The sequence below is a fragment of the Schistocerca nitens genome, chromosome 3, assembly GCF_023898315.1.
Source record: "Schistocerca nitens isolate TAMUIC-IGC-003100 chromosome 3, iqSchNite1.1, whole genome shotgun sequence".
Taxonomy (NCBI): Eukaryota; Metazoa; Arthropoda; class Insecta; order Orthoptera; family Acrididae; genus Schistocerca; species Schistocerca nitens.
Window position 1 is genome coordinate 376,751,785 of NC_064616.1, and position 11,522 is coordinate 376,763,306.

The 11,522-nt window shown below is 41.0% G+C and overlaps 1 protein-coding gene across 1 annotated transcript in view; it reads right to left on the reverse strand.

The window, feature by feature from the left end:
• LOC126249238 (uncharacterized) overlaps positions 1-10,879 on the reverse strand; it is a 72,343-nt gene extending 61,464 nt beyond the window's left edge. Inside the window, exon 1 of the mRNA XM_049950895.1 lies at positions 10,798-10,879. Coding sequence (XP_049806852.1) covers positions 10,798-10,879 — 82 coding nt within the window. The remainder of the gene's footprint in view (positions 1-10,797) is intronic.
• Between the last annotated feature and the right edge of the window lie 643 nt (positions 10,880-11,522).

Below are 11,522 nucleotides of genomic sequence, written 5' to 3' on the forward strand. Positions count from 1 at the left end.
CCTCTTACGCTCTATTGGTTGAAATTGTTGATTTTCCTCGGTCTTCCAAAAATATCTTCTGTCTGCTGGGTAATAAGTATCACCAATTTGGGTAATCTGTCGTCTTCCATTCTTGTGACATAATCCTTCCAGTTGTTTCTGTATTCTTCATTCTGCCCATTTCAGTTTTTCACTCTCAGTTCTTTACTGATTACATTCACTCGTCCGTCACAGAATGTATCCAGCTTCTCTTCTTAGTAATCGGGTCTCTAGTTCTTGAATCCTGATGGGTACGACTATTTCTGCTGTGTTGTGCTGGCAAGAGCTTGAAGGTCTAGGGAGAAGTACTTATTATGAGGAGTAGTGGGTCAACAATAAGCTTGACCATTTGAACTGTGACGCTGTCCTGTACAGTAAATGCTGAGCTGAAGGGCTTTCCGAGAGCGTTTCCAGCTCTAGAAAGAATTTTTGCGACTACCATCATTTACCTTTGCGAAATAATCAGTAAGTCTATGTTTTGTTTACGGTTCAATGAAGTTCATCGCTAAAAACAAGTACTAGATTACTTCCTTTGTTGGGACAGTGGAATAGTGCAGCTTCTACTTTGCCTATTGTTCCCTATGTCACACAAGCTTTTCCATAGAGCATCCGGACTTTATGTTGTACATTAATGTACTGTAAAGCCTTAGTTGTCGTTTCTTTCAGCTTGATTGACTTTTTTTGCTTTCTGTTTGTAACAAATTTTATTTTCAAGGGCAGGAGGTCGCTTGTAAGTCCGAGATGCAGTGTCTCCGACATGCATGAACTGTCTAATTCTTCCGTTCAGCGTGGTGCAGATTTTCACTGCAGGTTTCCGGTCTTTGGGGGAGCGTATTTATTGTTTAACAGAGGTAGTTTGGCAGTAAATCCATGGAGTTGGTCTTTCACTTCCAGGTATATGTATGGAAGTCATCTCGCAAATTTATCTTTTGTCCCTCCGCTGCAAGTTCAGGTACGCTGATACACTTAAAGTCTCTGCATGTCGTCAGAGTTTATTCTTCGCATATTTTAGAGTGTAAGTCATGAATATGATGTTGTAAGCTGATATTCCAGATACAAATTTGTTTGATTGTAGATTTCGTACCAAATATATGTACGGGTGCCTGAATATAGACTGCATTAGAGGTAGGTGCAAGCTGAAATACCGTTACACTTGAAGAACAGACTACACACTTGAATTTCACAGTGAAGAGGCAGAATATTTAAGGTAGTGTACCCAATGTTATTTGTATGCTCCTAAGTCAAATCGAATTTTGAAAGGTCACATTTTATAGAGGCTATCCAGCCTACTTGCGGAGGTCTATAGAGGACGCACATTACGCAAATTTTCTTAAGGTATTTGATATTTACGAATGTATATTTGACTTGTTTTATTCATTACTAATGGATGTTAGTAGCACGATCGGTAATAATTCAAAACGTTTGTATGCCACTACTCCACCTGCTCATCTGTTACTTCCATGGTCTCAGGACAGTGGAGTCTTATATTTAGGGAACTGGAGAGCATGCTTGGCTTGAGCCAGGTGTCCACGTTCGTTATAAGAAAGACATGGCTATCGATATTCTGAAATATGTGGCGGAGGTCATCGAAATGAGTTGAAAGTGATGGCCAACTATGTTTTACAGTAACAATACAGACACACTGGTGGAACTAGTGGCTGCGTAAGTAGACAATTTCGTAGCTTCTAAGGCACAGGCTTCATTTGCACTGCTTTTACCAGTCTTAATCCGCACCTTTATCCTGCCATCTCTTGTTCACATGCTGTGTAGCCCCAATTCGGATATCACATTATTAAAAATTTTTATCTTTCAAGGGTGAAATCCTCGCATATTATCAGGCTTGTCTTCGTGACTTTCTTAATCACTATCACTGTTTCGGACCATTTCGTATACGACATAAACATCACGACTGCGGGTCAGAGTTTCGCAAATCACAACGTTCTACACCCGACTGTATAACTCCTGATTATATATAGAATGTGCCCCATGTATATTAGTTCCAGCTTTAAGCTTTTACAATTTAAAATTTCTGTATTAACAATATACACTTCCATTTTACCAGTGTACTTTACAGTGGTGTTCCATCACATTCCCTTCACCTAGAGGAATTACGAGCGATGTTCGGTACCATTTTACAAAAATGGAAGAAAAAGGAAAATGCTGGTACTGTCAGTAGACAATTGCCTTGTCTTTTCGCTTTTCATCAAACCTGATGGGACACCTAAAATCGAAGCATCCTACAGTACATCTTCAAACATGTGGGTTGGGAAGCCGATCAAGACCGCCATCAATCGATGCAAGAATTCGAGAAATCATTTCTCATAAACTGTCCCCACTAACGTCTGCTTCCACCTAGGGTGAAAGTATCCTCCCAGAAAGGCAAAGTGAGTCTCAAGTTTTATCTAGCCCATAAGTGACGTCAGATTCTGAAACAAGTGCTGATTTATTTCCTTTTGTGGTGCCTTCACCTTCTTCTGCTTTTCATTTACAATAACCAACAACCAATATACATTTTTAGTGTTATAAAGCCGCTTACATTACATAAAATTATGGCATTAGATGTAGAGTTCTTAAAAGTGCTTTTAGAGAATAGGATCCTTTCTCTGTAGCTGAAAAGACAGAAATATATATTTTTTATTTGATAAAATTAAAAAAGTTCTGTCCACCCCAAAGGCAGTCTTCCCTTAGTTTGATGCATGGACGAGCGTAAATAACATTAGTTTCTATTCACTCACTGTATGTTTTGAAGTAGAAAAGAGTGAACTAAAGTCATACCATTTAGAGTGTTCAGGGTACGAAGACAAAGACACTGCAAAAAACATCTCTAACTGGGTAAAGTGTGTTATCCCAAATACAATATCAATTTCAAAACTACTTCTACAATAACAGAAAATGCGTCAAATATGAAATTAACGGTCATGCTTCTGCAACTTCCACATATCCCACATTTTTGCACATTCTTTAAATCTCACTGCACGACGTCAGTTCAGAAGTCCATCAAGAAAACCGTTGACAAGATAAAATGAGTTGTTATATTTCTTAAGGAGAGACCCTTTGCTTTAAGCAAACTCGCTGAATTGCAAGAAAAATTTTAAAAAGAGACCGACTAAAATTGAAACTAGCTGTCCCAACCAAATGGAAGTCTCATTACGAAATGTTCCAAAGATTTATCTTAAATAAAGGTCCCGTAATTTCTTGCCTCGTTATTTTAGGTGAAAATCAATCACGCCAAACTTAAACTGAACAGACTAGGAGCTAATACAGACAGCTTAACAGATTTTAAAATTTCTCCATAGGGTAACCAAAGAAGTGTCCTCAGAGAAAACAGTCTCACTTTTAAAAATTAAAATCTTTCCAAGATTAATGGAATGCCAACTAAAATCCTTTAAAGAAAAATATAGAGAATATCCTCAAGAAATAGAGTCATTGTGTGATAATTTGCTTAAAGTATTATTAGAGTGGTCTGGAGTAATCTCCAGCAACGAGCTGATTAGTCAGGCAACGTTACTGGACCCCGAATTCAAAAGCAAGGAGTTTCAGATCACAGAACATTTCAGTACTGCTACGTGAATGCTATTGCAGAATTCAAAGAGATGGTTGTTCAACAAGAAAAAACAGAGCTCATTTCTCTACCATTTACCACCCTGACACATAAGCCTTCTTCAATCTCGTAGGAGTTCAATGAAAGTACTGGTCAGCTTCAAGCAAGTCGTGACCCAGAAAGTACGGCATTTGTCTAACTGGAGAAAAGATTAGTGGAGGGATAGTTGCCTAGAAGCAGCAATCCCTTAAACTGTTGCGAAACTAGAAAATTTCTGTGGCCAGCCCTGCATAAATTGATTTTAAAAGTATTATGCATCACAGCAACGTCAGCGGCCTGTGAACAAATATTTTCAAAAGCAGGACAAATGTGCACTAAGAAGAGAAAGAGACTCTCAGCGACTCCAATGGGTCAAATTTTATTTGTAAATGACAGTATTGGTTAATTTTTTCTTTGTGGGAACATATTTGGTAATACTGACTTTGAATGATGACTGCAGATACACTTCAATTACAGTTGTCATAATTTTCATATTTTTTCCATCAACAGTGTCAAAATATGTCAAGAATCAGTCTTCATTCTCAAATTTCTTCTAGTAGATAAAAAATATTTACTATTTTGTTGTAATATTTATGATTCTTACAGCAGAAGAAATTTAAAATTCGGTATCTGAAAATTACTAGGGAGATAAGACAATGTTATTACTCCTATTTATATGTTGTTTCAAAATAGGAGCAGATAAAAATACATTTTAGTGGCCTGAATTAAAATGGCAGCGTACCTTCCTTTTACTAATTTTTATGAGTGAATTGTGACTGCTGAGTCATGAAAAAGAGCTAGTTCTTTCCAGTCAGTGATCAGTTCTGATTTGATCTCTGCAAAGAACAGTTTCGCCCATCTCTAGTCGCCAGCAAAGAAAGGTTGAATGACAGGTACGCATAGTGCACTCAGAATACCATGATTGATAGATGCGCAGTCAGCAAGGCACACCTAGGTGGTGGAAGTTGACATAAATCAGACACCAAGCTTTTTCCTTAGATATTAAGAAAATTTATACCAATGTCCCGGTACATGAGACGCTCATCATTGTAGAAGAGAATTTACGTCAATTTAAAAAAGATCTATCAGAGAAACAGATTACCGATTTTATGAATCTCATTAATGTCGTTGTCAAGTACAACTACTTTGAATTCAACGGACAACAGTACCAGCAATCTGATGGGCTTGGTATCGGCAACCCTTTGGCGTGCATCCTTGCCAACATCTTTATCAACTACTTGGAAAAAAAGCTGTTTAACCGTTTCTCAGACACTTCACTAGGTATCCTTTCTTACACAAGATACGTTGATGATATTCTAGTCATCTATAACAGACCCGCCGATAGCATTGATCATATATTTAAACTTTTTAACGACCTCCATGAAAAAATTTCTTTCACTATTGAACTCGAAAACGAAAACCGCCAATTACATTATTTAGACTTGACGCTTACAATAGAAGACAATAACATCACTTTCAATATTTTTCGAAAAGAAACGTATACTGACCAAATCGGGCCTGCTTCCTCTTTTCGTCCACAGTCTCAAAAAATTGCCTTTTTTTCACTCTGCCGTCCACCGAGCCACCTCTATACCACTTTCAACAGAAAAGTTTAACGAGGAGATTAAGTTACATAAAACCATAGCAGTCTATAATGAATACACGCCTAACATAGTGGACGATATCCGCAAAAAGAAAACTACAAGAACTACTACGCTCAAAACCTCACGCGCTGAAGTGAACCCAGAAAAACGTTTTTCTATTCCTTTCGTAGGACCCATTTCCTATCAGATTCAGCGCATGCTTCGCAACAAATACAACTGCAATGCTGCCTCCTCTGCCAATAACAATCTGAAGAGAAACTTCATTCAAAATTTGAAATCCATTCGCTCCCCTACAGAAAATTCTGGCGTTTATAAGATCATCTGCGATACCTGCTCCTCCTATTATATAGGGCAAACTGGAAGTGCTTTCACCATCAGATATAAAGAACATCTTTTGAGAAAAAACGGCACCAGTCCCATAAATTCATCGTTTGCCGATAATCTCTTAATTACTGGACACGTGCCTAAAGCCATTGGCGATAGCAATATTCTGCATACCGAAAATAAGGGGCGTAGGTTAGATGTTTTAGAGGAATTGGAGATTTTCAAACATGTATCTCGTCATGATGGCCTCATTCTCAACGAACAGCTGCAGCTGCGAAATAAAAACTTTTTCGACTGTATAAAGCCGTTGCTTAGTCTTTGATTGAGATTTCCTCATGCAGTTTGCCGAAATGTTATTTTCCCGTTAGGTCTTTGCTGTTTCTTGTATGTCACAACTGACCTTTTTTTACGTTACAAAGTGTATCTCTGTTTAAAGCAGATAAATATGTAATTTCATCTTATTATTATTAGTGCTTACGTTATGCCTGAATCAGCTTCATTACAATTTCATGTGTCTAATTTTGAATGTACAGTATCCTAGTTGTTTCTGCGGCTACTAGATAGCGCTCGTAGCAACACCATGTTTACTTGCTCACACTTTCTAACGTGGGCACCTCAGTTTTGTTGCAACCCGTGCTCACTCAGGTACGAGCAGCCCTTAGCGGCTCGCCGTCTTATCTTATTTACAACTTTTCATGACGTCGCCTTTCCGGCTTAGATTTTTTAGAATGTGACTTGTAAGTACTGCATCTCTTTCCAGTCAGTACACACTTTAGTTTAATAATGTCTTATACACCTATTATGTTTTAGAACAGTTAGTTTAATTCTGAAGACGACGCTCATAGTAGCGTCGAAACCTGGTCAATATTTGTGACCGAGGGCTTATTTGTTCTAATATGGGACTGTTAGTCTTTGCGCGTGTGTTGATAATTCAGCAAGGGACTGGTTAACAGCACTGCTGGTTCTAAGGACAATTCCAAAACATTTGTGTGTGCACAAGTGGTGGTTTATGGACTTGCTATACTGTCCGCAAGACTCTTCGGTGTTGATTGTGCACCCGCACAGTCGCAACAGATGGCTGCCGGCCATCTCTACAAGGACTACAGTGGGTTTTCACATTTGATGGCCCACCAAGACCATTATCTCTACAAGGACTACAGTGGGTCTGCACCTCTGGTGGCCCATCAATACCATAATCTCTACCAGGACTACAGTGGGTCTGTCTGACTCTGCTGTGGGTCTACTCTGTTGTGGCCCATTACCTGTCTGCATGTCAAGAGTCAGCATTGTCTTTCCGTTGGAAGGACAACACTACTTCTTCAAGACTGCGTGGAAATCCACTACTTCCGTTTCCATTTTCTTTTACTGATCAGACTTTGTGCAATGTAATTACCACTGTGATGAATGATCACGACTGTCTTTATGGACAGTGGCCTATTTTTTCTTTTGACCAACAGTGTATCAATAATTGTGTGCATTTGATATATTTATTAGCATTAATATAAGAAAATTTTAACAAATATGTAGTGGCCATTGCCCAAAACAATTTGTAAAATTTTTGTGGGGAGCGTGAGGGCTATGTAAGTAGGCTGTTTAGGTTTTTATGTTGGTAACGCCACATAGCGCTCTGTATGCAAATCACTGACTGTGCTGTGTGCAGTCTGTGGCTGGTTTGCATTGTTCGAATATTTGCTAATGTAGTGGTGGGCAGTTGGATGTGAACAGCGCGTAGCGTTGCGCAGTTGGAGGTGAGCCGCCAGCAGTGGTGGATGTGGGGAGAGAGATGGCAGAATTTTGAGAGCGGACGATCTGGATGTGTGTCTGTCAGAAAAAGGAAATTAGTAAGACTGGATTGCATGAACTGATATATATATATATATATATATATATATATATATATATATATATATATATATATATATATATATATAATGACTTTTGAACACTATTAAGCAAATACATTGTTTGTTCTCTACCAAAATCTTTCATTTGCTAAATATACCTATAAGCAGTTAGTGCCTTCAGTAGTTAGAATCTTTTATTTAGCTGGCAGTATTGGCGCTCGCTGTATTGCAGTAGTTCGAATAACGAAGATTTTTGTGAAGTAAGTGATTCATGAAAGGTATAGGTTATTGTTAGTCAGCGCCATTCCTTTGTAGGGATTATTGAAAGTCTGATTGCGTTGCACTAAAAATATTGTGTGTCAGTTTAGTGTTGATCAGAGTAAGTAAAGAGAGAAATGTTTGAGTACGGTAAGTTTTGCTGCGCTGCTTGAAAATCAAATAACGTAGAGGTTTCCCAGCACTGTCATTTATAAAGTTTTTTTCTAAGGAGATGTTTCAAGTGTTTAAAACATGTTAATTCAAAGGTTCATGGTGACAATATTTAGTCACTGTAAACTTCTTACTTATGTAGTTTAAAAGATCTAGAAAATAATATTCTTTCATTGGATGCACCACATTTTTATGAGACCACCGATGAACTCATATTTGCTTTATTATGCAACTGCCATTAAATACAGATTATCTGAGTGCTGTAAGAAAGACACCTTTCAGATTATTTTACAATTCACCATTGCTGGCACATCGTCGGTCCTCCTAAGTGAGTGACTGCTGCCCACATATTTTGGGGTTTGCCAATTTCCTGCTATGAACTCCCTTCCTTTGTACTGAGGCCGTCGAGAAACAGATGCTCCGGTTGCCCCAGACCGCGCCGTGCTCTCGGCAATGGACCCACGAGCTAGTATTCAGTGGAACAAATAAAATCACCTCCTACCAATTCTAGGTGGTTTAATTATTCGCCTATATGCTTGTGACATTACACGAGTCGTAGCACCTTCCAAATGCAGCAGATTGTGTTATGGTGTTAAGAGCAGCTGAAGCATGGGATGTTAAATCCTTAGTCTAAGAGTAGTTAGTTTCTGATCAGTGACGTGGGATGACGCAGTACTTTTCAGGGAGTCTATTACTTGTTCTCGGATGGCAAGCACAGCTGTGAGGAGATTATGGTGTGTTTGGAGCAGAATACGGTGTTCCTCCCTTGTGGCGGTCAGATGTTGTTAAAAAAAAATGGTTCAAATGGCTCTGAGCACTATGGGACTTAACATCTATGGTCATCAGTCCCCTAGAACTTAGGACTACTTAAACCTAACTAACCTAAGGACATCACACAACACCCAGTCATCACGAGGCAGAGAAAATCCCTGACCCCGCCGGGAATCGAACCCGGGACCCCGTGCTCGGGAAGCGAGAACGCTACCGCGAGACCACGAGCTGCGGACCAGATGTTGTCGACCAGAACCATGACAAATCAGGTATTTTTGCCCTCATGTTCCCATGCACCACTATATCGGGCTACTGTTACATCTGAACACCCCGATCTTCCAGTTGGAAGGACAACCACAATGAGGACGGTTGAAACATAAGAACTCCACATCGATAGAATTACTATAACGACGAGCGTTTCACATCTGTTTCAATGGCGTAGGAGACACTATGGTACTTGGCTGCCCTCCTGGTTCGATCTGGCGGCCGTCGATGCTACGAGTGGGGTCTTCGCTGTGTGTAAGTGTTGTGAAGTTTCCAGTATACAGAGTAATTCGGTGAGCACAATGAGAAACTACAACAGGAAATCCTCCGTGCAGTGGACATTGGATAGAAAGTTTCGGAGGCCCAGCGCTCACGAAATGTGTGAATAGATTCGAGATACTTTGAAACAACCGCATGAGGATTTAGAAGGAATTAAGTTGGACTTCCCGTTCTACTAGTGCTTTTTGAAGCTTAGGACCGCTGATGTTACTGAACGATTGGTCGCCTACAATAACGGTGCCGGGAAATTTAAACATGTGGATGGTTCCGTCAGTGACGTTTTGGTGCAACAGACAGGATGTGGCATTCGGAATGTGAGAGTGTTCAATACAGTATTTGAAGTTCCAAACGAGGAATTTGTGAAAACTTTAGAAATATATGAAAATGTATATTCTGTTACAAGGGAATACTGGTCAAGTACATACATGTCTCTGGTGGACAGCGGTGTTCGGTCAGTCAGAATGGAAGTTCGGGAGCATACTCCTTGGTGCAGAATACGGTGATCCTCCCTTGTGGCGGTCAGGCTACCGAGATTTTGTGTCGTACAGTGAACAATCGCAGACATGTGTAATATGTAGTTGTGCAGAGTGCCTGCGACAAAATTGTCCTCTAAGGAGGCCTGTGCAACTACTTAGGTAATCTCTGGTTCGCGACACTGATAGGGAGACGCTGTTACTCAGTGAAATAGTCGCTGGTACATGTCTCAGTCCCAAAATAGACCGGAGGTACACGTTGCGGGAGTTCCTGCCCCCGCAGCCGGCCCCGGCACCTGTAAGCAGTGTTGTTGAAGCAGAAGGTACCTGGCATACTCGCAACGTGGAGCCTCCCTCACTAGAGCCAAGCCCCGCGGCGACCGTTCCTCCGTAAAGCGAAAGCACGGCGCAACCAGAGAAGGCAAAGTCCGCTGATGAAATTTCCGCCGAGAATACGCCACGGAAAGTAACAGCAGACAGCGGGAGTTCTCGCGAAGTGCCAGCAGAACAACCGCCGGCTACAGTTACTCGTAGTGGCTCCGAAAGTGACCTGTCGCATGAATCGCTTTCACAACGTCCCGCGTCAGGCAGACGACGCGGACAGAAAATCCGGTCGACTAAAAAAAGATCTGCTCCCCCCTCCCCCTACCACCTCCACCACCCACAAATGTGTCACTCGATCAGGCGATTGAAGAACTGTCACAGTCCTTTATTGCCAAAATGAAATGTGTGGATGTTCAAGGTACAGACGAGGAAATCACACCGGCAGACAAACCTGCGAAACGAACTACGCAGGAAAAGCCACCGGACATTGTGCAGCCACGCACTGAAAAAGCCACCGGACATTGTGCAGCCGCGCACTGCGCCAGCCGCAGAGAAAATACATATAGAGTGGGCGGACAATGCAGAAGGGGACGAAGGCATATGTTTTTTTAACGGAACTATGGCGACTGGCAACTGTTGCTTTAATATTTGTACTGGAAATAGCATACACTGCGATTATGACCAAATTGTCATCGGCGGTGATTTTAATGCAGCGCTCAATGATAAAGTGCTACTCCAAACAGATCTCTAGAACTTCGTGCTCTAGTCGACAGTTTGCGGCTTAAAGACATGTGGCGTATCCTGAACCCAGACAAAACAGGCTACACCTATTTTTACAACAGAGGTTATAGTCGGCTAGACAGGATCTATGTGTCACTTACACTTACGGCACACATAAACAGCACAGGAGTCATACAGAACGTCTTCTCGCATCATTGCAGTTTCTTCTGCCAAATGACTTTGTCTCATGGTCACAAGAATACCAGGTGGTTCAACTGTAGTCTTTCGGACGACGCCATTTTAGCTGAAGATTTTAACGCCATGTGGAAGAAATTACTTCAGGAGCAGCACTCTGCGAGGAGTAGACTTGAATGGTAGCACACAAGAGCAAAGCCTGCCTTTCGGACGTTTCTGATCAACTACAGCCGTCAGAAAGCTCACTGACGCAGGACAACGGTGCAGTTTTATCGGAGCTGTTTACAAGATCTAGCTCGTCAGGTTACGGGACAATCAGAACTACTTCCGTTTTTTTTAAGATTTAAAGGTCCACTTTTAAACGAGCTGAGGTCCCGACGTGAAGGTACAGTCATAAGAAGCCAACCCGTCGGTGCTCTACATGTTTAGTCGCTGTCCATATATCATCTACACAGAGAACGCAGGCGCCGCGAAAAATTATGCATAAGAAACTGGAGGAAACTGGACGGTCAGAAAACCAGTGACATGAAGGGGATACGACGAGAAATTTGCAAGTATTTTCAAGTTCTTACTCGCGACACCGACGTAACTTCTGAAACGTCGGCTATTGTTCTGCAAAACGTTCCCCATGTTTTAACGAGGGTCACAGATTACAAATCAAGAAAGTTTTTACACGCGACGATTTGGAGTATGCTAT